Here is a 24520-nt window from a genome sequence, read left to right as displayed (position 1 = left end):
AAGGCGAAGCATCTGTTTTTTGCAAACTGGGGAGCTCCACGTCTCCCCCCTTGCGGAAACCGATTCCACTGTGCCCCTGAACTGAAGGCTAAACTAGCTCGGTTTAGTTGCATCCAGATCTCGACATCCTTAACGCCCAAGGGCATGTCTACCCGAGCTTCTACTCTCTCTCTAAACAATTCGTCGTATTTGCGCCACGTCCCCGGGCGGTCATTAATAAACATCTCGTTTATCATATGCAAATACTTCCAGACCTCCTCAGTGGCTTGAGGTCTCGTGTCAATATAGCACGCCGCGAAGGAGCAATAACCTGACAGCCAGTTAGAGAAGGTTTTGTATGCGTCCTCACCTATCCCTCCTTTCCCTCGGGCCGATTCTAGCTCTTTCTTGCTAGCCTTAGTGATCTCGAACATGTCTACAAACCAACCTTTCTTAATCCTATCTCTAATACAGGGGCGAATGCCTGCTAAAAGAGCGGTGTTCTCACAGAGCACCATGGGGTTTTTACTCAATGACGTCTTCACTACAGGCCCTCGTCTATCTCCTTTCGATGCTGACCTACTGAAGTGAGTATTAAGGATCTTAATCAACTTCCGGGGACCCTCCCCCGATGAAGAGGGGGAGTCCTCGTCAGTGGATGACATGGGAGGGCTATGTGTAAGTGCGAGAGATAAACCAACATTAGACAACTCACCACCCGCACCCGCAGCCGACTGCCAACCGGATCCTGCCGCCCCAGATGGCCCCGGGACCGACGAAGTCTCCATCGCACCCTGTTGAGATTCCGGAACCGACAACACTCCCAGCGGTATGCCTGCCGACGACGCCTGATTCTCGGATGCGACCTCCGTCTGGACCGTGGCTCTAGCTGTGACCCCAGCCGGATTTGGGGGCTGTAGCGAAGTTGATACTCCTGGACCTTGGTATTCTGAAAACACAGGCACGTTAACATGGGAAACAACTTGATGAACACCTGCAGGAGGTAAACCCCAGAGACTGCTTTGCCCTGTCCCGACCAAACCCGACGGAGGGGGAAAGTTCCAGGGGGACCCCTGATGACCCGCCGCCAACGCACCCGCAGGGGAGACCGGAACCGGATAATAATGGGTATAGGATCCCGTCGGAACGGGGTAAGGGGTGGGGGAGGGGAAAAAGAACTACCCGGGACAGCCACACCCCCAGCCGGGGGATAAGGTAAATTACAGCCCTCCCCACCCCCCAGCCTGTTGAGGCTGATACTCGGCTGCACACCCCGCGGAAGACTACTGACAGGGTCCACTGGGATGGGAGGAAGAACTAAAGGGGGACCCCCTCCCCTGACCTGGGACAGAGACATGGAGGGGGGGTAGGGGCAAATAGCAAATGAGGGGGGGGCAGCTACGGAAGAATACAAGTTTACACCCCCCACATGAACATCAGCGGCCCCCGAACAGGGGCCCGCAGAGACGAAGGGATCCCCGCCCGCTGTGTCCGCTACGGGGAAACAGAGGGAAGAGCTCTTTCCCAAAAAGACTGCCCCCTGACTCCTAGAGAGCCCTGATGTCCGGGTCAACTCCGCCCTCCCCCCTGGGACCAGGGGGTCCCGAATGATAGGGCCTAACCCCTATATGGAGAAGGGGCCTCCCGCTGTGATACTGATGCCTCAGATATGCCCCCAGACGAGACACCCGCTCCCTCCCAGCTCCGGAAGATACCAGGGCCCTGAGGGTTAATGGAAGGAGGAGGGGGGTCCTGCTGCCTGCCCATGTCCCCCTGCGCTATCCCGCTACTCCTGTTAATAACACTGGCCCCCTTAACAGCTGCGGGGGCTGCCTTAGTGCCCCCCCCCCGCGCAGAAAGCAGAGAACCCCCGGCGGTGGAGCTCATTGCCCGCCGCCCGCTGGAAGGAGACCTGTGCCGTCTGGGTCTGGATGAAAAAGCGCTGTGAGTCCCCCTAGCGGCCACACCGCTGGGAATAGGGGACAGCGCTGTCTCCACGTGGGCTGCCACCGGGGAAGAGAGGGACTGGGCTGTGGGGACTGCGTCCCTGTACCTGGCTGGGGCACTCCTCACCCTGCTAGGACGAGACATAGCTGTCAGCTACACAAAGGAGGAAGAGACAAGCGGAGAGAGAAGGGGAGAAGGAGGGGGGGGGAGGGGGGATAAGACATTGAGCCCCGCGCTGCAGAGAGAGAGGGAAACAAGGAGAGATTGAAGGGAAGAATGAGGAGGAAAGGAGGTAAAATAAAAAGAATAAAATAAAAAGACAGAACCACAAGGTGAAATAAAGGAGAGAAAAAGGGGGACACAGCACACAGAAATACAACAGAAATCTGGAAACCAGTACTCAGCCTAGCTCTCAGGAATCCGGAAGCAAGAAGGACAGAAGCCTCTGCACACTGACTTATAACTGTGTATAAGTCCCAACCCCTTCCTGCACTCATTGGCTGAAACTTACAGGAATCCACAGATAATAGGTTCTTTGGTAAGTCACTCACCCGCATGATTTTAACTGCGTTTAGTCTGAGGGACACACTTCTCTTATGTACTGTTGGACTGCAGTGCCTTTTTGTCCTTAAGTTTCAACACTGGTCTTTATGAGTAACAGTTGAATATGTTGGAAAAGCACCCTCTCATCTATATAATTGAATACAATTTTCTTGATGTTTAAGATTGAGGTTAGTCCTTTTCCTTGTGCGATTACAACTTTCTCCTGGTACTAAATGCTAACCTGCAAAGCTAGACACATGTATTTTTCAAGGTCAGTTCCACAGACTGAAGTGGTAATGCACAATGAAGGCTGCTGCGCAGACATGTTGGGAACTTGAACACTTTAAGAAGCAGTGAGTGTCCAGACCTTTATGTCCCTTAATAAGTAGTTTTGTATATGTTAGATTTGTTTTATATGTAGAATTTATATGTAAAATTTAGCTGCAAACATATTTTTGTTTTGCATAGATTGATAGATGTACATACTTTGTCCCAAAACTGCAACAATACATTTTAAATTATTAAAATAATTTTTGGATTTTTAGAATGTGTAATTTCAGGAACTATATATATTACTGTTTTCTAACTGTAATTTTCAGCTTTACATGGTGTATTTTATTTTAAATATGTTGCATGGAACTATTTGGGAGCCCTGCTAGCCATTCATGTTGTTAAAGTTGCGCATACATTTTATCAATTTACATACAAAGTCTACATTTGTCATGCCAAATTTTACCACTTATTTTAATTTGTTGCAAGCATTAAAAATTATAAGAAAACATTTATTTAATCAGGACTTTATAACATAACATAGGAAGTGAGTTTTATTTCAGATGATCAGGGCCGGATTAACGGAATGGAGGACCCTGGGCTAAGGGGGCACCCATTCCCCCGTGAGGCCCCCCCCATTAGCACCCTGGCCCCCCTGTTAGCAGACCGCCGTCCCGTTCAATAATTATGCTGAGCTCTGTCAAGGGCCCCCTGGATGCCCGAGGCCCCTGGGCTGTAGCCCAGTTAGACCTCGGGTTAATCCGGCCCTGCAGATGATATAAGAAGAAATGCTGAACATGTACAGTACTAAACAAGTCTAAATCAGCTTTGAGATTTATGTTCGTTTCTGCAGAAATGACAGCGCCTCATGGTTAGTGCATGAAAACTTAACAGGACATTTGTACCAGACTGTCCCCTTCTTGATGCTTGTACAACTCTTTCTCACAATTAAAATTAGGACATGTACAAAGAACAAATGACCTTTTGCACCAGCTACACCCCATCACCATCTCTCCCTCCACCCTCTCATAATGCACACGTCTTTGCTTCTTACTGCAAAGGGAAAATTGACTCTATCCATGATGACATCTCCTATCAACTGCTCTCCCTTAACCCAGAGCCCCCTATCTCCGGCTTTACCATTCCACTGTCAGGATTCCCAATATGAAACCACAGAGAGAGCTTAGTAAACAAAGTGGCTTTTATTAAACATCGGTTACACAGGTCTCAGAATGCAGTATGGTAGGGTATGGCAGAAATAGCAAAAGAAATCAGTAAACAACAGATGCTGAATGAGATGGAATTTACCACAAAGTAGTGCAGATAACACACAAGGTGCGATGGTCTGCGGAGCCAGGCACTGAAGGTAACAGATGCAGGATGCGATGATCTGCAAGACTTTACCACGAGGTAATGGAGACTGCTGGTAACAATCTTCAACAGGTTAGTACTCTGTAATACTGTAGAGCTGAAAGCAGGTATTGTTGGTAATGCTCTGCAGCAGGATAATGCAGAAACACTGGAGAGCTGAAAGCAGGTACAGAGTCACAGACAAGCCAAGTCAGCGGTCACAGGCAGAGATGCAAAAATGGAGGAATGAGCAGAGGTCAATTCCAGGAGATCAATCAGAAGAGAACACAGGAACAGGAACACAGGTAATGGCAACAGATGATCTCACCAAGACTTTTGGGAAAAGCAGGCTCTTGTAGGCCAGAAGCAGGTGTTATTCATCCTGGAGTAACGAGACAGTTCTGGAAGTTAAGAGAGCAGCCCGAGTACCACAGTGGCCCCTTTGGTGGAACTACGGGCAGGATGCATATATATACAAAAAGTCCAAAATAGTTCCTGGCAGACAGGAGCTGCAGGATGAAGATCATGACAGTACCCCCCCCCCCCCCTTTATGGGCAGATTCCAGACACCCAAATTACCAGGATCTGTCAAAAAGTCTGAATCATAATCCAGAATTGGGCAAATGCCGGTGCATCAGGACTGGTGGCTGGAACTAGCGCCTCTGGATTGGCGGCTGGAACCGGCACCTCTGGACCTTTGGCTGGAACTGGCGCCTCAGAACTGGCGGCTGGAACTGGCGCCTCAAGACTGGCGGCTGGAACTGATGGGCTAGGTCTCATCCCAGGGAGCAGAACAGGCTGTAATGTGGCAACGGGAGATTCTGTGTAAACAAATCTGGACTGGGGAGGAGAGCAAACTGGAGATAGTTCTGTAGAATGTTTTGGTCTGCAGAGTGGACAGGCTTGTAAAAAAGTACATCACTGGCACAGTAAAGACATAGTTTTTTGGTCCTTCTGTGCCATCGCTCTTCTTCGGACAGATGGGGGCGTGGAGCACCTGAGAACCTGGAGTTTGCTACACCGCGGTTCCGAGTAGATGTGAAACTAGTAGATACATTTTTGACAGGTGCTGCTTGCACAGATAAATTTGGTTGTTCCCTGGGTGGATCCATTTCTGGGCAAAGGTATCTTGATTCCACTTTATTACTAGGTACAGACTCTGGAGGATGTACTGCAGCGATGACTTTCTCCCCGGAAAAATAATTTTCTACTCCAGAGCTAGTATTGAAGCAAGTAGTAGAATGGAGACTGGAAGTTGTTTAAGCACCTTAATTAGCAAAGAAGATACTTCAGAAATTTGAGAGCGGCATTGGAGAATGGCCACTTGAAGCATCTGGAAAAGGGAAATTTTGGAAGAAATAGTAGCCATGATCTTAGGATGTTGAATAGTGAGTTAATAAACCAATATCGTGGGAATCCTCAAAAAAGGGTGGAAGGCGTGCAATGGCAGGCTCAATTTTGTGGCCAGATCAAACTGTCCGGATTCCCAATATGAAACCACAGGGAGAGCGTAGTAAACAAAGTAGTTTTTATTAAACACCGGTTACACAGATCTCAGGATGCAGTCTCCTGTACAAAACCATGTTGCAATGCAAGGGATGCAAATTAGTTTTTCTATTTTGCACATAAGTTAAATAATAATTTGCACCCCTTGCATTGGAACATGGTTTTGTCTAGGAGACTACTTGCTCAATTTTTCTACTTAATGATTCTTAATGAATCAGACCCATTATGTTCGTTTTGCATTCCTTGATGAATGAGGACCTCTGTTTTAATAGATTGGATATCAATCCACCTTTCCAAAACAACAATAATCAGGATTGTACACTACTGTTTTATAATGAAATCAGCACTGAAATATGATGCATTCATTTCCCTTGTTTGCACTGTTTTGAATGACAGCCCTCAGCATAGCATGAGACTACTACTGAGTTTATTGAAGCAAGGATGGGGGAGATCTAGACATTATAGTCCCCTATCTCTGGACTTCTTACCACTGTCTGTAGTATAGGCTGTTATTGTCTGGTGATCACCAGACTATAACTACTAAAAGGCAGATTATTTAAAAGAAAGGACTATCCTCTTTCACTTCAGATACTTGGAGCTCAGGATGGGGGAATTTGTTTAATGCCCATATCACCCCCATCCTGAGCTCCATTATGTTTTCTTTAGTGTAGGGTGTTATTGTCTGGTGATCACATGTGATCAGAGCCGTAACTAGGGTGGTGCGGGTGGTGCCATCACCCCGGGCGCAGCAGCCGCCCGCTACCTTCCCCTCTGTGCTACATAGTAAAAAAAAAAAAAATCTAAAAAAAAAAAAATCTAAAAAAAACGTGTGGGCCCTCCCTCGACTCGCGGCACCCGCCCCCCCGTGAGTCGGGGAGGGAGGGTGCCGCAAGTCGGGGGAGGGGGGTGCCGCGAGAGGGGGGAGGGGCTAGTGTGGTGGCTGGTCCATGAAAGGACTATGAAAAAAAACGCCGGCTTCCTATCACTGCAGCATCACTGATGATGTCACCATGCTGTCAGTGCAGAAGAGCCAACACTGCGGGAGCTGAGAACAGACCTTAAGTAAGTGAGGGGGAGGGGGATCTGTCAGCTCCATTAGTTGTTCTCTCCCTAAGCACTGGTCTATTAAATCACATGCTGTATGTTAACAGCTCTCTGCTTCCAGGACTGCCCCTCCCAGCATCCCCAGCTCCTCCTGACAGCCCTGCGTTCCACCAACACTCTCACCTCTACTCCTGATAACTATGACTCCAGTGCCCCTCCCAACTCTCGGTGCACTGTACGGTACAGAGCCACCATCATTGACCTTTCCTTGCCCTGCATATCAGTTCCCTCTGTTTCTATCCAGATATGTTTCCCTTCCTTCTGAACCCTGACACCTGTCAATTCTGACTCCTGGACCCCCAAAATACAGCTGTAACCTCTGCACCCTCTCCATCACAGGAATACTCTCTGTATAGTATGGCGGTAACAGGAATGCTCTCTGTATGGTATGGAGGTCACAGGAATGCTCTCTGTATGGTATGGAGGTCACAGGAATGCTCTCTGTATGGTATGGGGGTCATAGGAATGCTCTCTTTATAGTATGGTGGCCATAGGAATGCTCTCTGTATAGTATGGTGGTCATAGGAATGCTCTCTGTATAGTATGGTGGTCACAGGAATGCTCTCTGTATAGTATGGTGGTCACAGGAATGCTCTCTGTATGGTATGGAGGTCACAGGAATGCTCTCTGTATGGTATGGAGGTCACAGGAATGCTCTCTGTATAGTATGGTGGTCATAGGAATGCTCTCTGTATAGTATGGTGGTCATAGGAATGCTCTCTGTATGGTATGGTGGTCACAGGAATGCTCTCTGTATGGTATGGCGGTCACAGGAATGCTCTCTGTATAGTATGGAGGTCACAGGAATGCTCTCTGTATAGTAAGGTGGTCACAGGAATGCTCTCTGTATAGTATGGCGGTCACAGGAATGCTCTCTGTATGGTATGGAGGTCACAGGAATGCTCTCTGTATAGTATGGAGGTCACAGGAATGCTCTCTGTATAGTATGGAGGTCACAGGAATGCTCTCCGTATAGTATGGCGGTCATAGGAATGCTCTCCATATAGTATGGTGGTCACAGGAATGCTCTCTGTATAGTATGGAGGTCACATGAATGCTCTCTGTATAGTATGGCGGTCACAGGAATGCTCTCCGTATAGTATGGCGGTCATAAGAATGCTCTCCATATAGTATGGTGGTCACAGGAATGCTCTCTGTATAGTATGGAGGTCACAGGAATGCTCTCTGTATTGTATGGCGATCATAGGAATGCTCTCTGTATAGTATGGCGGACACTAGGAGGCTCTTTATATTGTGTGTGTGTGTGTATATATATATATATATATATATATATATATATATATATACATACATATAATAATTTCGTGTGATGGTGATAAGGGGGCACAGTGGGATAAAGATGGCTCCATGGCACGGTGTGATAAAGGAGAAACTGTGATGGAGGGCACAGTGGGATGAAGTAGCAGTGTGATACAGATGGTACCGTTACAATTATGTTTTAATTTGTTTCAGTGAGTTTTATTTAAAAAAACAATTCATTTTTTAGACAGCTAGCATGTGACAGCTGCATTTAAAGTACTTTGATTCTATGGAGGCTTATTACATAAAGATCCTTACAAAGCCAGACCGTGAAGAATGGGGAGGTAGGGGTTTCAGTGCGGTTTAGAACTTGTAAAGCGCTAGCAACGCCCCCACAGTAGGTTGACCACGCCCACTCGACTATTGACACTCCCACTTAGATGGTGATCAACAGACAATAACTACTAAGGGACCACATAATTTGAAAGATGGGATTTCCATCTTTCAAATGAGGGTTCCCCCAAAAAAATTTAAGCCAGGAGAGAAGGGAGGGGGGGGGGGTTCTTTGCCAACCTGCCCCCTCCATGGTCTTATTCATTTTTTCTATAGTGTAGGGGTAGTGTAGTTGTCTGGTGTTCACACACATCGTTTGGTCTTCCAAACGAGCACTCCCCTCTTTCAAATGAGGGTGCCTGAGACGTTGTGCCCTCCCCCATCCCCTGCACTACAGATTCTTTTCACTCAGTCGCCAGTGTGTAATTACATTTTCATTATTCGCCAACTTTCTCCTGCTCTCACCCACAGGAAATACCAGTGGAGCACATGTGAGTATGATTATTAATTATTTTAACCGCTTTTATGCTAAGGACGGATGGGAGTCGTCCTTAGCTCTTTTGAGTTATGCAATATGAGTCCCGCTTGTCCTTAGCATTGAAAGGGGTTAAATATGAATTGCAAGCCATTAGTTATCATTTTACTAGGTCACTGGTTAGACTAATTGGTTCTGTTATTTCTTGAAACAAATTAGACAAATACTTTACACTACACTACATCAATTACTATAACAGCAAACTACCCTTTCTCTTTACATTAAATGACATAAAACGTGTAATGAACAGGCCATTTTTGCTATTATATATTTTTTATTACCGAAGGAAGCGATTCTCTGATAGGTTACACAAATAATTCTTCATTATTCTATCATTCAAATATTTGCATGGGGAAACATGTTTATGCTCTTATAAAATGGTAGATAGCATGGATACTTCTAAGTAATTCTTACATGAGCATTACTTTGTGTACTAAGCCCATGTATGTGTAATGATTAGAGTAAATAGTGTCGTCTCCATATTCAAGCTCATTTTCCAAAAGATGTCTAGTTCTACCTCCGCTGCATTACGTCTTCATTTCCATCTTCCTCCCAGAATACCCTTCCCAGCTCTGGGGCCTTTGGAGCTACAATATAAATAGTAATTGGTGAGAATCGTTACTGCATAAAAATATTTACCATTTTCTATCTAAAAGCATAGATTTGTATATTGTTCATTTTGTATAGTGCACTAGTCACAGGCACATGTTTGAAACATTGAGATTGATGGCACAACAAACTTGAGTTTCTTTATTTTTACACAGAAAAAAAACTGAGCGATAACTGGCACATTTATGAGGCATAAGCATAGCTCAGTCCATTAAAGCCAAAGTCGTATGAACCTATTCCAACTATTTCTGTTAATCTATGTAATCAGGAGTCTGATAATACTGGTTATTGGTTGAAGGGTGACACAATCCTGAACTGTACTAGTGAAACCAGGATACATAGAGGTCATACATATATTGTATGTTCACACAAATGTTACATGCCCTCAAAGTATTAGTTGTTATGTATAAAATTCAGTATATTAATATGTCGCAACATCGGGCCACTAACAGCCAATTTAGGCGATTCTGATTTATCCACCTCCTTGGTAGATACTTCAAATTTGTAATGTTTGTGGCAACAACTGCAAATATTATGGATCTCATTTAAGCATATGTCAATTTTGTACTGTACATATACACATTTCCATACTGCGCATGTGCACCAAAATCCATAACTAGATTTATGTGTATCGTAGGCTTGCTCTCCGTATGCCTGGAGCTGTGGAAAAGTTGTGGGCAACTGTTAAGTACTGTAAGGGAGTGTTAAGTAAGTCTAGCATGCTCCTTGGAGATTCAACATAATAAGACTCAGATGCAACCCCAGATACGCCTGTAAGGAGTTGTATCTCTTGTGCGTACTGGAGGGCTGGTGCTATAATACATACAAGTTTGAATGGATTTCTGCATCCAACTCAAAATAAGGCTCTATATGTGTATTTTACTTTTAGTAATTTTGCAATGGTTGCATTTGCTAAACTTAATTTATTGAAAACATGTTGCTCTGTGAATTAAACAGAAAATATGTTTTTTTCATGCAAAGTACAGTGTGTATATGAAACATAAATGAATGGCAGTAGGTGGTTAAAATATACTGACCTTTTACTGTAGAAAGTTGGCATTATTTATGTGAAGCAGAAAATAAGGAAGGAAAGAAAAGAGAATGAAAGGAAGAAAGGAATGAAACAATGATATGCAAGAGACAGGATGGAAGGAAGGGAGAAGATGAAAGATGGAGGGAGAGGGAGAGAGAGGGAGGGAGGGAGAGAGAGAGAGAATTATACATGATTTAATCTATAGTTGACGTAAAAATATTCTTAAGCGCTATTGTGGAACAGGATAGTACTGAAAAATTGTCTGAGGGGGAAATGGAAAAAAAATTGTATATCTATAAATTAAGGTGGACCTAGATAGTTGAGTGGAAATAAATTCTCCAATTTCTTACATTTTTTGGTGATCAGTGACTCGATTACGCAAGACATTAATCTGTAAGAGAGAAAGATTTGTAACTAAGAATCATATATGTATATTGTTATATCACAGGTAAATGCTAGTTACTATTTTAAGAATGCTTTTCATGCATTATCATATATAAAGTACTTGCCTCATATTTCTGATTCTTGAATTTTTCTTGGAGATCAAACTTTTCAGCCTCCAGCTGATATATCCAGTTAAACATTTGCTGAGCCTCTGACCTGGATAAGAGCATATAAATATATCTTCAAAAACTATGTAAGCATTAGTGCTGACTGAATAACAGTAACACCATATCTCCCAACATTTAGAGTCCTGAACAAGGGACAAAATAGACCACGCCCACTTGAGTAAGCTCTGCCCCTGTGAAGGTCAGCGGCTCAGGAGGTATGAAATTGGTCTTTGTAAATATGCTGGAGGCTTGAACTGGTCATTTGGGAATAAGACATGTGCTGGTCACAAGATAACAATTATACAATCCATTCCTCTGAAGCCACTGCCCTCATTTGCACTAGCTGATCAGAGGCAGCTCTGCCTCCAGTTATTCTGTCTCTATTCATGACTGTGGAAATTTTGTTGAAGTTCATCTTGGACCCGTAATCCATTGTACTGTACTTATCGGGACAGTCCACCTGCAATCGGGACTGTCCCGCTTGAATCGGGACAGTTGGGAGGTACTGAAAAATATGCTAAAAATACTATTTTCAGGTGACAGCAACTCATGACCTTAAACAAATATTTTTTATATCTAATATATATTTTTTTGTAAACAAATGTATATTCTTGTTTTCTTTCTTTTGAACACTACACTTTATAAACCCTTGTTTAATGAATTGCTCAGCTGTTACAATATCTCAAAACATCTCCCAACTCTTTCTTAGATCTGTTCCTTTCATCCACACTCGTTACTTGCTCCTATTTTTCATTACAGTATTTTGTTGAGGTCACCATTCTGGTCATTGAGCAATAAGATTACAGCAGATTTAAATTCTCCTGCTATTACTATCCATGGTCAGAACGATGAAAGAGGAGACAAAAGAGAAAAAACAAACACTCTGGGCTGCACCGACTGTCATTTGTTTGGATTGTTCAGCAGAACTATTAAACTTGTTCAGCTATGGTATAGCATCCTTCCAATCCTGCAGTGTGTATGCACTCACAATCAGGATTTCCATATCATGGTGCTTTAAGGAAAGTTAAGCAACATATTGAGTAAGTTTTCATACTCAAGTTTTCTGAACATAACCATGTTGCAATTCAAGGGGTGCAAATGAGTTTATTATTTTTCACATAAAGAAAATACTGTCTGTTTTTTCATGTAGCACACAAATACTTGATAGTTTTCAGGGCACAAATAATTTAAAGTTGATCTAGAACATGTCCTACCCCAACTAGAAATCTGCCAGCAAATTTTAAATTTACCTCCCCCTGCAATGCAACATGGTTTTACCTTACTTGCTTACTTTTGCTTAACTTTCCTTAATGAATCAGGCCCATGATCTTTTCAGCCGACAGATGAAGAGCACAAATCTGATGGTAAAACGTAAATCTTTTAAAACATGTATAGTGTGTACACATAAATCGCCATGCTGATCGGGAATTTTTTTTTTCACTAGTTAGTAAAATCATTGTAGATAACACATTGGTGAGAAAATTCCGTAGTGTGTACCCAGCCTAAGCTGTTTGTCCCCAGATTTTGCCGCTACCAGCATAGGCTGTGTGGGCTGGTGCAAGGAACGCCTTTGGGGGGGTAACAACTTTTTCTTTTTGATGATCATGACTTTACGAGTCTATGCCGAGTTGCACTGTTTTTAAATGCATATTCCTCAGCATTTTTACATAGATACGCAATTTCTGTGTGCGCCTTTTTTGGTCAACTCAACATCAGGCTCATTGTTTTTTTGCTAGGTAATATATGACATTCTATCAATTTTATCCAAAGAATATAATATAATATCTGTTTGTCTACTTATGAATTTGTGTTTATATAACATTGCCATTGATATTTTAACTATTTGAATCTGGATTAGTTTTATCTATGTGGAATATATAATATAATTTAATGTAATATATTGATTTGATATTTATGCTGTTTTATAATTTGATTTTAATATGAATATATTTATACCCATAATCCATTGTACTGTGACAGTAATCTCAATCCATGATAGCGCTGAATCTGCAGCTAGCCACAGGATGTGATGAAATACCATGTCTGTATTGTGCAAGGAGCACTTCCATTAAGGTTTCTGCCTTAATTGTCGTAATTTCATTGCTTTTTGGAGTTTGAGTGGAAAAGTTTCAATAGTTTTCTTACATTTTAGATGGTATGTAAGGAACCTTAATTGAACATGTCAAACTGTAAGGTTTTTTTTAGCTATGGAATTTCATAGCTTTTTGTAAAGTTAAAATATGTATGATAACAAATTCAGAAACATGAACACAAAAATTTGACTGCAAATAAAAATCACTTAGCCCCTCTAGTTTCTACTATTTTTTTTAATCCCTAATAAACAAGAGTGTTTAAATTGCTCTATTATATTAATTTCTACCACCTCTGTTGGATGTCTATCCCATCTATCCAATACTGTTTTGGTAAAGTAATTTTTCCTCAATTTCTTCTAAACCTAGCATCCTCCATTTGTATGCCCACAACTGTATCTTATGTGCTATACTAGGCCTGGCTAACCCGTGGCTCTCCAGGTGTTGTGAAACTACAAGTCACAGCATGCCCTGCCAGCTATCGGCTGGCTATCAACTGACAAAGCATGCTGGGACTTGTAGTTTTACAACACTTGGAGAGCCACGAGTTCACCAGGCCTGTGCTACACTGAGTGGTGGAGTATGTATGTATGTATGTATGTATGTTCTGACAGGCAATGGTGGGACACACCATGTATGTATAAATTGCATGAAAATTTTACAGTGGGTCACAAATAGAGAAAGAACTAAGAGTGAATCAGGAGAAAGAGGAAACACAATCAAGAGTAAAGTAATATAGTTGGTACTTGTCAGAACCAAAGTAACTCTCTCTGAGTGTTAAATATATTACGTAACCTCCTTCAGGTTACTTATTTCATTATACACAAACAATTCACTAAAATCTTTCACATCTGAAGTGTATTCAAATATACACCTCTAGTTAACCCCCCAAAAACTGCAAAAACATATTACAAGGCTAGAGAGTCCATATATATACAATCCAAATATCACCTTATTCCAATATAACAGTTCTTTTATGGAGCACTTCTGTTGTAAACTGGAAAATCTGTGTGTTCAACGTGCTCACAAATAGATACACACAGCATTTTTGTGTACAGCCATACAATAGACAGCATTCTTGTAACCGCCATACAATAGAGACAGCATTCTAGTAACCGCCATACAATAGAGACAGCATTCAAAGACTAGATGACCATAAAATACAGAAACCAATTTAACGACAACAAATCAATATAGAAAGCATTCTCGTGACTACTATATAATACAGAGAGCATTCCTATGACCACCATACTAATATATATATATATATATATATATATATATATATATATATAGCGCATTCTTATGACAGCCATACAAGAGAGCCTTCTTGTTACAGCCATACAATGCAGAGAGCAGTCTTGTGCTTGCCATACTATACATAGAGCAATCTTGCGTCTGCCATACAATACAGTATTTTTGTGACAGTCGAGAGGATTATGGGGTTGTAGCCTTATATACAGCCAGCATACATAATTAGGTGTGGTGTAGTCCTGCATATAATCACCAGAGAGGAACATGGGGGGTGTAGTCCTGTATACAGTCAGCAAAGAGGATTACGAGTGGTGTAGTCCAGTACACAGTCAGCAGAGACGATTATGGGTGTCACACTTCAATGCAGAAATCACAGCTAAGGAGCCAGGAATATGGTGAAACACAATATGTTTGGGGATTGCAGAGAGATGCAGAAAGTAAAAATACCAGGAACACAGCTGATGCAGGTAAACAGGTGATTTGAAGAAATCCCAGGGAATGGGTGAACCAGGAGCACAGCAGGGAACAATAGGGAGCAGCTCAGCACAGCACAGCAGCATGGAGCATCAATAACAGTAGAAACAACAATAACCAGCAATGCATGTTGGGAATGACAGGTCTAAGTAGGGAACACCCAGGTGCTGGAGATAATTAATGAGGTTAACCCCCAGTACTAATAAGGAAAGCACAATAGCAGCACCTCTGGTGAATAGAGGTACTGCCACAAATATTTTATAGGCAAGACAGCATGCACTGCAAGGGGCTTGCAGGCAGATCCTCACAGTACCCCCCCCCTTAGGGCAGATTCCTGACGCCCGATTACCAAAAATGGTTAAATTCATTGGAATCATAGTCCACAATGGGGGGCCCGGCAGAAAAGTCCTCGTCCGTGGGCGGGAAGGCAAAAGAAGTCATGCCAGAGCGAAGTTGAAGCACTGCAGACCCTACTCTTTTCTTACGTCCTCCCCTTTTATGGGGTTTCCTCGAAATTGCAGTCTGAACCAACTGGGTGGAGCATAAAGGTAGTTCTAGGACTGCTGTGCTGGGTAGTATTGCTGAATGCACAGGTGACCCACAAGATGGCACTGCAGTAGATTGTGAACACTTATTGATTACTGCCTCAACAAATAGTTGTATGTCAGATAGGATGGGGTGATTAGTCTCAGCCAAAGGGTTTGCCCATTCCATGGCCTCTCCTTTAAAATTTGCTAACAAGAACAAAACCTGCTTCTTTGGGTCACTGACAAGGCCAGGTACTGAGGGGATATATAAAGTACAAAACCTCAGTAGAGCACTAAATTGAAAAGGTGCCCCTCAAAGGTAGGTGACAGTTCGAACTGGACACCCTCGGAAGGAGGCGGCTCGGGCAGGAGACCCTCGTCAGGAGGTGGCTCGGGTGGGAGACCCTCAGCAGGAGGCGGCTCGGACTGGGCACATTTGGAGGAGGGCCCAGACTGGGCGGCAGACCTGGCAGAAGGCCTAGACTGGGCGGAAGACTTGGAGGGGAGAGCACTGTGAGAAGCCTTAGAGCAGACAGCACCAAGTGGCAACTCCGGCTGAACTGCATGGCATGGCAACTGGGGCTGAACTGAATGGAAAGTTTCAGGAGCGGACTGGAGGGACAGAGCCCTTTGTGGAGCAGGCTGTAGCTCAGGAGCAGAGGCGGCGACTGGCGCCTCGGAGCAGAGGGTGGCGGCTGGTGCCTCGGGAAGAACTGCTGGAACTGATGCCTCGGGACAAACGGCTGCAGCTGACGCCTCAGGACAAACAGCTGGAGCTGATGCCTCGGGACAAACGGCTGGAGCTGACACCACGGGACAAACGGCTGCAGCTGACGCCTTGGGACAAACGTCTGGAGCTGACGCCTAGGAACAAGCGTCTGGAGCTGACGCCTCACGACAAACGGCTGGAGCTGACGCCTCGCGACAAACGGCTGGAGCGGACGCCTCGCAACAAACGTCTGGAGCTGACGCCTGAGGGCTAGTGACAGAAACTGGAACCTCGGGACTGGCGGCAGAAACTGGAATCTCTGGACTGGCAGGAGAAATTGGCACCTCAGGACTGTCAGCAGTAATTGGCACCTCAGTACTGGTAATTGGGGTTTGGTAGATTGGGCCTCATCCCAGGGAGCAGAACAGGTTGCAATGTTGCAACGGGAAGTGAAGCGTAAACAAATCTAGAATGCGGAGAGGAATCAAAAGAAGACGGTTCAGTAGGTTGTCGTGGTCTGCGGAGAGGACAGTTTTGTAAGAAGTGAACATTACTGGCACAGTAGAGACACAATTTGTTAGTTTTTCTGCGCCATCACTCTTTTTCAGTCAGGTGGGGACGTGGACCACCTGTGAACCTAGGGTTTGTTACTTCGCAGTTCTGGGAAAACCGCAAATTAGTAATAGCACTATTAAGAGGTGTGGTTTGCACAGACTTAGCTGCAGAGAAACCTGATAGAGGCAAATCAGAAGTATTTAAATTGTGTAAAACAAAATCTGACATTCTCCTTAGAGGGTCCATAAGTAGGGCAAAAAACTGAGCCAGCTGAGATCGTAATAAAACGATGTCTGCGTGTAGAGTCTGTAGTTTTGGTAGTTTAGTAATTTGTGAGACAGCCATGTTTGCAAGAGAAAGCAAATGAAAAACTGCAAAAAGAGTCCCAGGTCTTCACACCGCTCCAAAGCTGTCTTTCTTGGCTGGCTATACTGTCACACTTCAATGCAGAAATCACAGCTAAGGAGCCAGGAATATGGTGAAACACAATATGTTTATTGCTGAAAGGTACAACCTCATGGTGTAGGATTGAGGATTGCAGAGAGATGCAGAAAGCAAATAGCAGGAACACGGCTGATGCAGGTAAAGAGGTGATATGAACAAATCCCAGGGAACGGGTGAACCAGGAGCACAGCAGGGAACAACAGGGAACAGCTCAGCACAGCAGCATGGAACATCAACAACAGCAGAAACAACAATAAACAGCAATGTATGCTAGGAGTGACAGGTTTAAGTAGGAAACACCCAGGTGCTGGAGATAATTAATGAGGAGGTTAACCCCTAGTACTAACAAGGAAATAACAATAGCAGCACCTCTGGTGAATAGAGGTACTGCCACGTGTGTGTGTGTATGTATATATATATATATATATATATATATATATATATATATCTATATCATAAGGGCCCAGTCATGCCCTTATATTAAGGTTACATCTAATAAACGACATTCTGCCATTGGAAATCTGTGAGAGGGGGGCATGGTGTTTGAGGGTCTACATTTTAAAACATATTAAAGCTATTAAGCTGAAATTTGGCATGCGAATGGAGAACTGTCCACAGGTGCCGCATGCCACTCCTCACATCCCCCCTGCTATGACTCCACTCTATCCCCAGCCCTGCTTGTGTTTATTATTATGTGTGCCTGCAGTGCAGCCCCAGCAGTAGGGACGGATTCAGGAGGGGGGGGCGATCGACCCCACTAGAATACTGCCAGGAGCACTCTGCCTGGATCGAACTGCCTAAAGGTACTACCCACACACATTGTACTTTCAAAAATGCTAATCAACTGCTTGCAAGCAAGAGCACTATTAGTAACATCAGGTTATCCGCTCCCTCTCTCCTCCTCCGTGTCCCGCTGTCATCCGATCCCCCTCTCCTCCTCCTCCCGCTGTTATCTGATCCCCCTCTCCTACTCCTCGTCCCACTGTCATTCGTTCCCCCTCTCCTCCTCTTCCTCCGGCTCGGCTCGATCCCTTATACCTGCAGGTCCAGAAGCGCTGTGTGCGGAAGCTCCGGGAGCCAGTCGGCCGGGTGACGCTGCCCCTGTGCGAGCACCCGGTGGTGTACAAGGTGGGGGTCCGGCGGGCCCCCCCCTCGGCGGTGGAGGAGATAAGGATCCGGGCCCTGGGGGCTGACTTCCAGCGCACGGACCGCTGGGGACATCATCAGATGGTGTGTTACCTGGTGCTGGACTTCAGCCGCCTCCACCACTCCCTGCACCGCTATGTCTGGGGACTGGAGGCCGCAGCCATAGGCCTGTGCCAGAGCCTGGGGCTAGAGGCTGAGCGGAGGCTGGAGACCGGGGTGTGGGTGCAGGAGAGCAAGATCTGTGCTGTCGGAGAGAGTCTGCCTGGCCCTATATCTATATATACCTCCCATCTATGTATATATCTGCACCCATGTCCTCTCTCCCCACCTGCAGCACCCATGTCCTCCCACCCCCCCTGCAGCACCCATGTCCTCTTTCCCCCTCTGCAGCACCCATGTCCCCCTCCTGCAGCACCCATGTCCTCTCCCCCCCTGCAGCACCCATGTCCTCTCTCTCCCCCTTGCAGCACCCATGTCCTCTCTCTCCCCCTTGCAGCACCCATGTCCTCTCTCCCCCCCTTGCAGCACCCATGTCCTCTTTCCCCCTCTGCAGCACCCATGTCCCCCCCTGCAGCACCCATGTCCTCTCTCCCCCCCTGCAGCACCCATGTCCTTCCCCCCCCCTGCAACACCCATGTCCTCTCCCCCCCTGCAGCACCCATGTCCTCTCCCCCCCTGCAGCACCCATGTCCTCTCTCCCCCCCCGCAGCACCCATTTCCTCTCCCCCACCCTGTAGCACCCATGTCCTCTCTCCCCCCTGCAGCACCAATATCTCCCCCCCGCCAGCAGCACCCATGTCCTCTCCCCCCCTGCAGCACCCATGTCCTCTCTCCCCCCCCGCAGCACCCATTTCCTCTCCCCCACCCTGTAGCACCCATGTCCTCTCTCCCCCCTGCAGCACCAATATCTCCCCCCCGCCAGCAGCACCCATGTCCTCGCTGCCCCCCCCCTGCAGCACCCATGTCCTCTCTCCCCCCCTGCAGCACCCATGTTCTCTCAGCCTCCCCTGCAGCACCCATGTTCATATATAATATAGTATTCGGAGTATAAGTGATTTGGTTTCTTTTTATTATTGTTTTGTGGAGATCCGGTGATGTACCTGGGCATCAGTGAGAGAGAGGAGCAGCTAGACTGAGGGTCTGTGTCAACTGTCGCAATGTTGAGTGTCGGGAGCAGAAATCAGTGAGAGGGACTGCACACAGCATGTGAGATACCACCAACAACTTCTCCCCGGTGAGTGCTTCAGTTACACTTCCTGAACTGCACACTGATACAACCCTCAGTCTACCTGTTTGCTGTTTCATGGGTCTCTGACAGGTAGTGGGCTGCAGGAAAACCACTTCCAACATCCAGAGCAAACGTGTACCCTCTATGCGTCTATGGGTTCTCTCTTGGCAATTTATTTGCTATTGATATATCCTCTTCACTCTGGCTGCTGTCACTGGAAGTCTCCTCTTAACGCCTTGCATAGCACTGTATTGCTGAAGGTGTGTGGGACCTGGCATCTGTCTTTATTGATCTGATCCCTCTTTGCCTGATATCCACATTGTGCCCCGAATCTTCAGAGGCTGGAAAAGCTGGTGGGCAGGGGGTGATGTGAAAGAAAAAGCTGGTTCGCAGGGTGTGCTATGTACAAGAAAGGCTAGTCGTCAGGGGGATTACATGGGACTGTAAAGCTGGTGTGAAGGGGTGGCATGTGATTGTAATCCCTGTGCATAGGGATGATGGCGTGTGAGAAAATCTGGACGAAAGGGGCATGTTAAAGAAAAGCTGGTGCGCAGGGTTTGACATAGGAAAAAAGTTGGTGTACAGGGTGCAACGTGAGAAAAAAAGTTGATGCACATAGGGGTGGAATGTGTAAAAATCTGGTGTGCAGGGGTGACATGAGAAAAAATCGTACCGTGTGATGCGAGGGAAAACTGGGTGTTGTGTTTTAGTGCAGAGGAGTGACATGTAAAGAAAAGCTGGTGCGCAGGGGGTGACATTTGAAAGAAATGTTGGTGCGAAGGGTGCAATATTTGAAAGAAATGGTACAAAGGAGGTGACAAGTGAAAATAAAGCAGGTGCGCAGTGTGGTTACATGTGAAGGAAAAGCTGGTGAGAATGGGGTGTCAAGTGAGAAACTTGTACACAGAAAAAAAAACTGATGCACTTGCTGGGGGCATGTGTGCATGCGATCACAGAGCTAGTGGGCAGTGGGTTATGTGTGAGAAAAAGACATGCACTGGAAATGGAGGATACTAGGTTTAGAGAAAATCTGAGGAAAAGTACTTTATCAAAACAGTAGGGGATAGGTAGAATGGGCATCTAACAGAGGTGATATAGGCTAATATGATAGACCAATATAAATATGTTTGGTTATTTGGGATTAAGAAAAACAGTAGAAACTATATGCGCCAAGTGGTTCTTAACTGCCTTGAAATTCTAGGTTCATAAACTTCAAATAATAAATATTTTAAATTTACAAAAAACAATGAAATTCCATAGACAAAAAACCTTACGGTTTAACATGTCCGATCAAGGTTCCTTACACACCATCTAAAGTGTAAGAAAGATATTGGAATTCTTGAATTCAAACTCCAAAAAGCAATGAAATTATGACGATTAAGGCAGAAACCTTAATGGACATGTTTCTTCCGCAATACAGACATGTGTATATATAGGGAAAGAGGAGGGGAGATGGGAAAGGGGAAAGGGCTCCGCACAAGGTGTTAACCAACCTCACAGGCATACCAATTATAATGGTATGTGTCGTGAGGGGGTGCTAAGGTCACAATTAGTAGTTATATAAATCCAAGGAAAAAAGGGGGTGACCAAGTAAGCACTCCAGGTATGAATGCAGGATTACATTAATACATTAAACTTTATTAATATATATTAAAAACGTCTATGAGTATACAACCAAATTGAAAAGGAGGCGAAATATTAAAAATAAAGTGTTGAATAAAGAATTAAAACAAAACACCCCGGTAGTAGGGCTGACCTAATTGTGTAGTGTCATGCAGACCTGAATGAACAATGAAGATACCCTATAGGATTGTATATACAGATATTATGCACCGTATTCAAAAGTTGCCTAAATAGGCAAAGGAAGGGGCTGTTCACAATGGCTCCTAGAGTAAATAGTGTCCTCAAGAAATTCAGATGTTTCCTTTGACAATCCTTGGCTGTTATATGCAAGGAGACAATGTTGCAATTATTTAATAATTGAGTAACACAAACAAACTCGAGGTGGCAGCATGAGCTGGTATATTTAAAGTATCTAGCATAAGGAGAAATAGTTGTCCAAAATAATTTTATCACTGTTATTAGATGATATATGTCACGTAAAATGTGTGTAATTAACACCCACTCTTATAGCACTTGGGGTCAATGTATAAGAGAGGACAAATGCCTAAATATATTTTACACACTTCTATTTATTTGGTAGTGTATATCACATAGACAGTGTATAATTGCCACCTATTCTCACTTAGCTAGCTGCTAATATAAAAGGTCACTGTTCTTCAGGAGTTATGATTAATCAGTGCTTGTAGTCAGTGTTAAGATAGATAGGCATGCTCCACCTGTAACATAGTAGATTATACTTATACCAAAACGGAGCACATCTCGGTACTATTCTTAATCAATGCAGCATTATTTGCAAAAAACATGCCTCTGCAAGTTGTAAGCTGTCTGAATAGATAGAGACAGCAGTACGTGGTTATATGTATTAACTAAAGTAATAATATTGTACTGTTAATCGGAAAGTTTTCTGCTTAAGACAGAGTGGGTTTTAGCGGTCAAACACCGCTGTCAGCCTCCCTACTTCCAGGTGTGACGTCATTTAGTGTGACGTCAACCCGACGTACGTTTTGCCAGAAGGCTTAGTCATGGGAATTACTGGGCTGCTGAAGGAGGCTCAGTTTTATACTACTCTTAACCAATCAGTATAATTCTTGTTATGGTGGCGTTCATGTTAGGTCTTTATGGATCTCACAGATGAATTATATAGTATGAAGATGTTATACTAATATAAGACCTATACCATACTTGCCAACTCTCGGAAACAAGTTTCCGGGAGAGGGGGCGTGACTGGAGGGCGGGAGGGGGCGGAACGAGGCCAAACGTGTCATATTGGACCCGCCCCCCGCGAAAACTTAATTTACGTCGCGGGGGGAAGGGCCAAAATGAAGTGATTGGCCTCGTCCCGCCCTCCAAAATGGCGTCAATCACAGAGAATCGCGTCATTTGACGCGATTCTCGGTGAAATCCAGGATGCGGGAGAAATGCCAACGAGCCCGGGAGACTGAACCGAATTTCGGGAGTCTCCCGGACATTCCAGGAGAGTTGGCAAGTATGACCTATACCGTTAATGGATATAAGGTTTGATATGTTCTAATACAAATATCTAATAATTTAAAGCTAAAGAGTTACTTATTCACCTTGATCATATTTTATGGTATGATCTTTAGAATCTCATATGGAGGGAGTTAGGTGTGAGAAGTACACTGTGTGATTAATTTTTAGAAAAATAATCATTTTTAAAGTGCCTATTTTATTTGTTTGTTTTATTATGCTCCGATGTTCTATTCTGTGTCATGATATATCATTGTAATTTTATTGATAGTATATAATTTTAGTTGTTAATTTTATAAATGTTTTAATTATTGTTTTATCATTTTTGTTAAAATTATGTTAATTTATTATATTATCATTTCTATTGTCATTTATACTGATATTATTATTATTTATTCTTATTTGTGATTTTTTTATTTTATTTTTTAATTTTTTGTTTTTTATTTTATATTTTATATTTAATTTTTGTTTCCTTATTCATTTGATTTATTATAGGATATTTATTTATTTTCATCAATTGTTGTTTATATATCTAAATAGTTAATTTTTGGCGAATGATTATATAACAGATTTAAATGATTATTATTAAATATACATGTACCATTTTATACATGTAAGTATAAAATGGTAAGTATACAAATGTCAATAGTAATCAGTGATGTTTATACTTCAAATAAAAGTGATATAATAAATATTCGGTGTTGTGTGTTATTGATTGGATCAGAGTGTGACAAGTGGAAAGTGAAAATAAATGAAGAATAAAAACATATGGATCAAAAAATGATCAATAAAAGTGAATAAATGTGTTTAGGGACCCCTATATTGATTCAAAAATAATTACCATGTTGAGTGGTGCAGATGATATAAGTTAATAAAAGTGATATGATAGGTGCATGTCCTAATAGAATAAAATAAAATTAGAACATTATAAGTGTATACTAAAGGAAATATAGAAGAGTATTTGATATTGATCCACCGAAAATTCCATATTGTTCAGTTAGTTGACCATGTATATTACATGTATCCTGTAAGAAAACATTTGGTATATGTAAATATATACAACCATGCGTGCATGTTGTGTTAAGTGTATACACACATGCTCGCATATATACACACACAGGTTCACACACGACTACACTCATTCATCAATGCATCTCAATAATTTCCTATGTTGTATGTTAAATACCTAAAAAGTATCAAAAAATCAATAATTGTAGATGGGGAATTCTTACGTAGTTGAATTTCATAATTCTCCTTTTCGTTATGGATGCATCTTGATTTTAATTTGTGGAAAAGGAAAGTTGTTCCTAATTTTTTTATGAAGTTGCTTTACTGTCTCTTTCTAAGACACCCAGGCCCTAAACTACGATAAAGCTAAACTAAGAAAATGTAATAGTACTGTATGTGTGTATTCCAGTGAACACACAAATCTGTGAAATAGCAGCTCCACCATTTTGTGAGTGACAGCAATGTCACTCCATGATAGTGCTGAATCTGCAGCTAACCACAGGATGTGATGGCATACCATGTCTGTATTGCGCAAGGAACACGTCAATTAAGGTTTCTGCCTTAATCGTCGTAATTTCATTGCTTTTTGGAGTTTGAATTCAAGAATTCCAATATATTTCTTATGCTTTAGATGGCGTGCAAACCTTAATCGGACATGGTAAACAGTAAGGTTTTTTTGTCTATGGAATCTATAATATAAATGTCTAGTGGCGTGTGTTAGTCTGTCTGTGTGTGTGTGTGTGTGTGTGTGTGTATAAAATAAAACCAAGCTGCAGCGCCACCTGCTGGGCGGAGTTATACACTGACCTACTAAATTCTTAGTGTGTGTGGGAAAAAAAATTCAGAAAGGGCTGAAATTTGGTATACTAAGATGTTTTTAATTTGTTAATTTAATTTGTTAATTGTTAAAAGTGTTTATAAAGATTTAAAAAAAATATATATATATATTTCTTG

The 24520-nt window shown here is 43.4% G+C and overlaps 1 protein-coding gene across 4 annotated transcripts in view; it reads right to left on the bottom strand.

Moving 5' to 3' along the window:
- Positions 1-9082: 9082 nt before the first annotated feature.
- Positions 9083-24520, bottom strand: part of TNNT2 (troponin T2, cardiac type) — a 173358-nt gene continuing 157920 nt past the window's right edge. For all 4 annotated transcript variants that reach the window (XM_075195632.1, XM_075195631.1, XM_075195633.1 and 1 more), the window contains 3 exons: positions 10979-11069; positions 10820-10860; positions 9083-9414 (listed from right to left, as the gene is read on the bottom strand). In XM_075195632.1, the coding sequence (XP_075051733.1) occupies positions 9363-9414; positions 10820-10860; positions 10979-11069 (184 nt within the window). In that variant the 3' untranslated portion in view covers positions 9083-9362. The remainder of the gene's footprint in view (positions 9415-10819; positions 10861-10978; positions 11070-24520) is intronic.

The sequence above is a fragment of the Mixophyes fleayi genome, chromosome 2 (genome assembly GCF_038048845.1).
Source record: "Mixophyes fleayi isolate aMixFle1 chromosome 2, aMixFle1.hap1, whole genome shotgun sequence".
In the NCBI taxonomy this organism is placed as follows: Eukaryota; Metazoa; Chordata; class Amphibia; order Anura; family Limnodynastidae; genus Mixophyes; species Mixophyes fleayi.
Note: the sequence above shows the minus strand (reverse complement) of the source record. Positions and strands in the feature narration are given on the sequence as shown.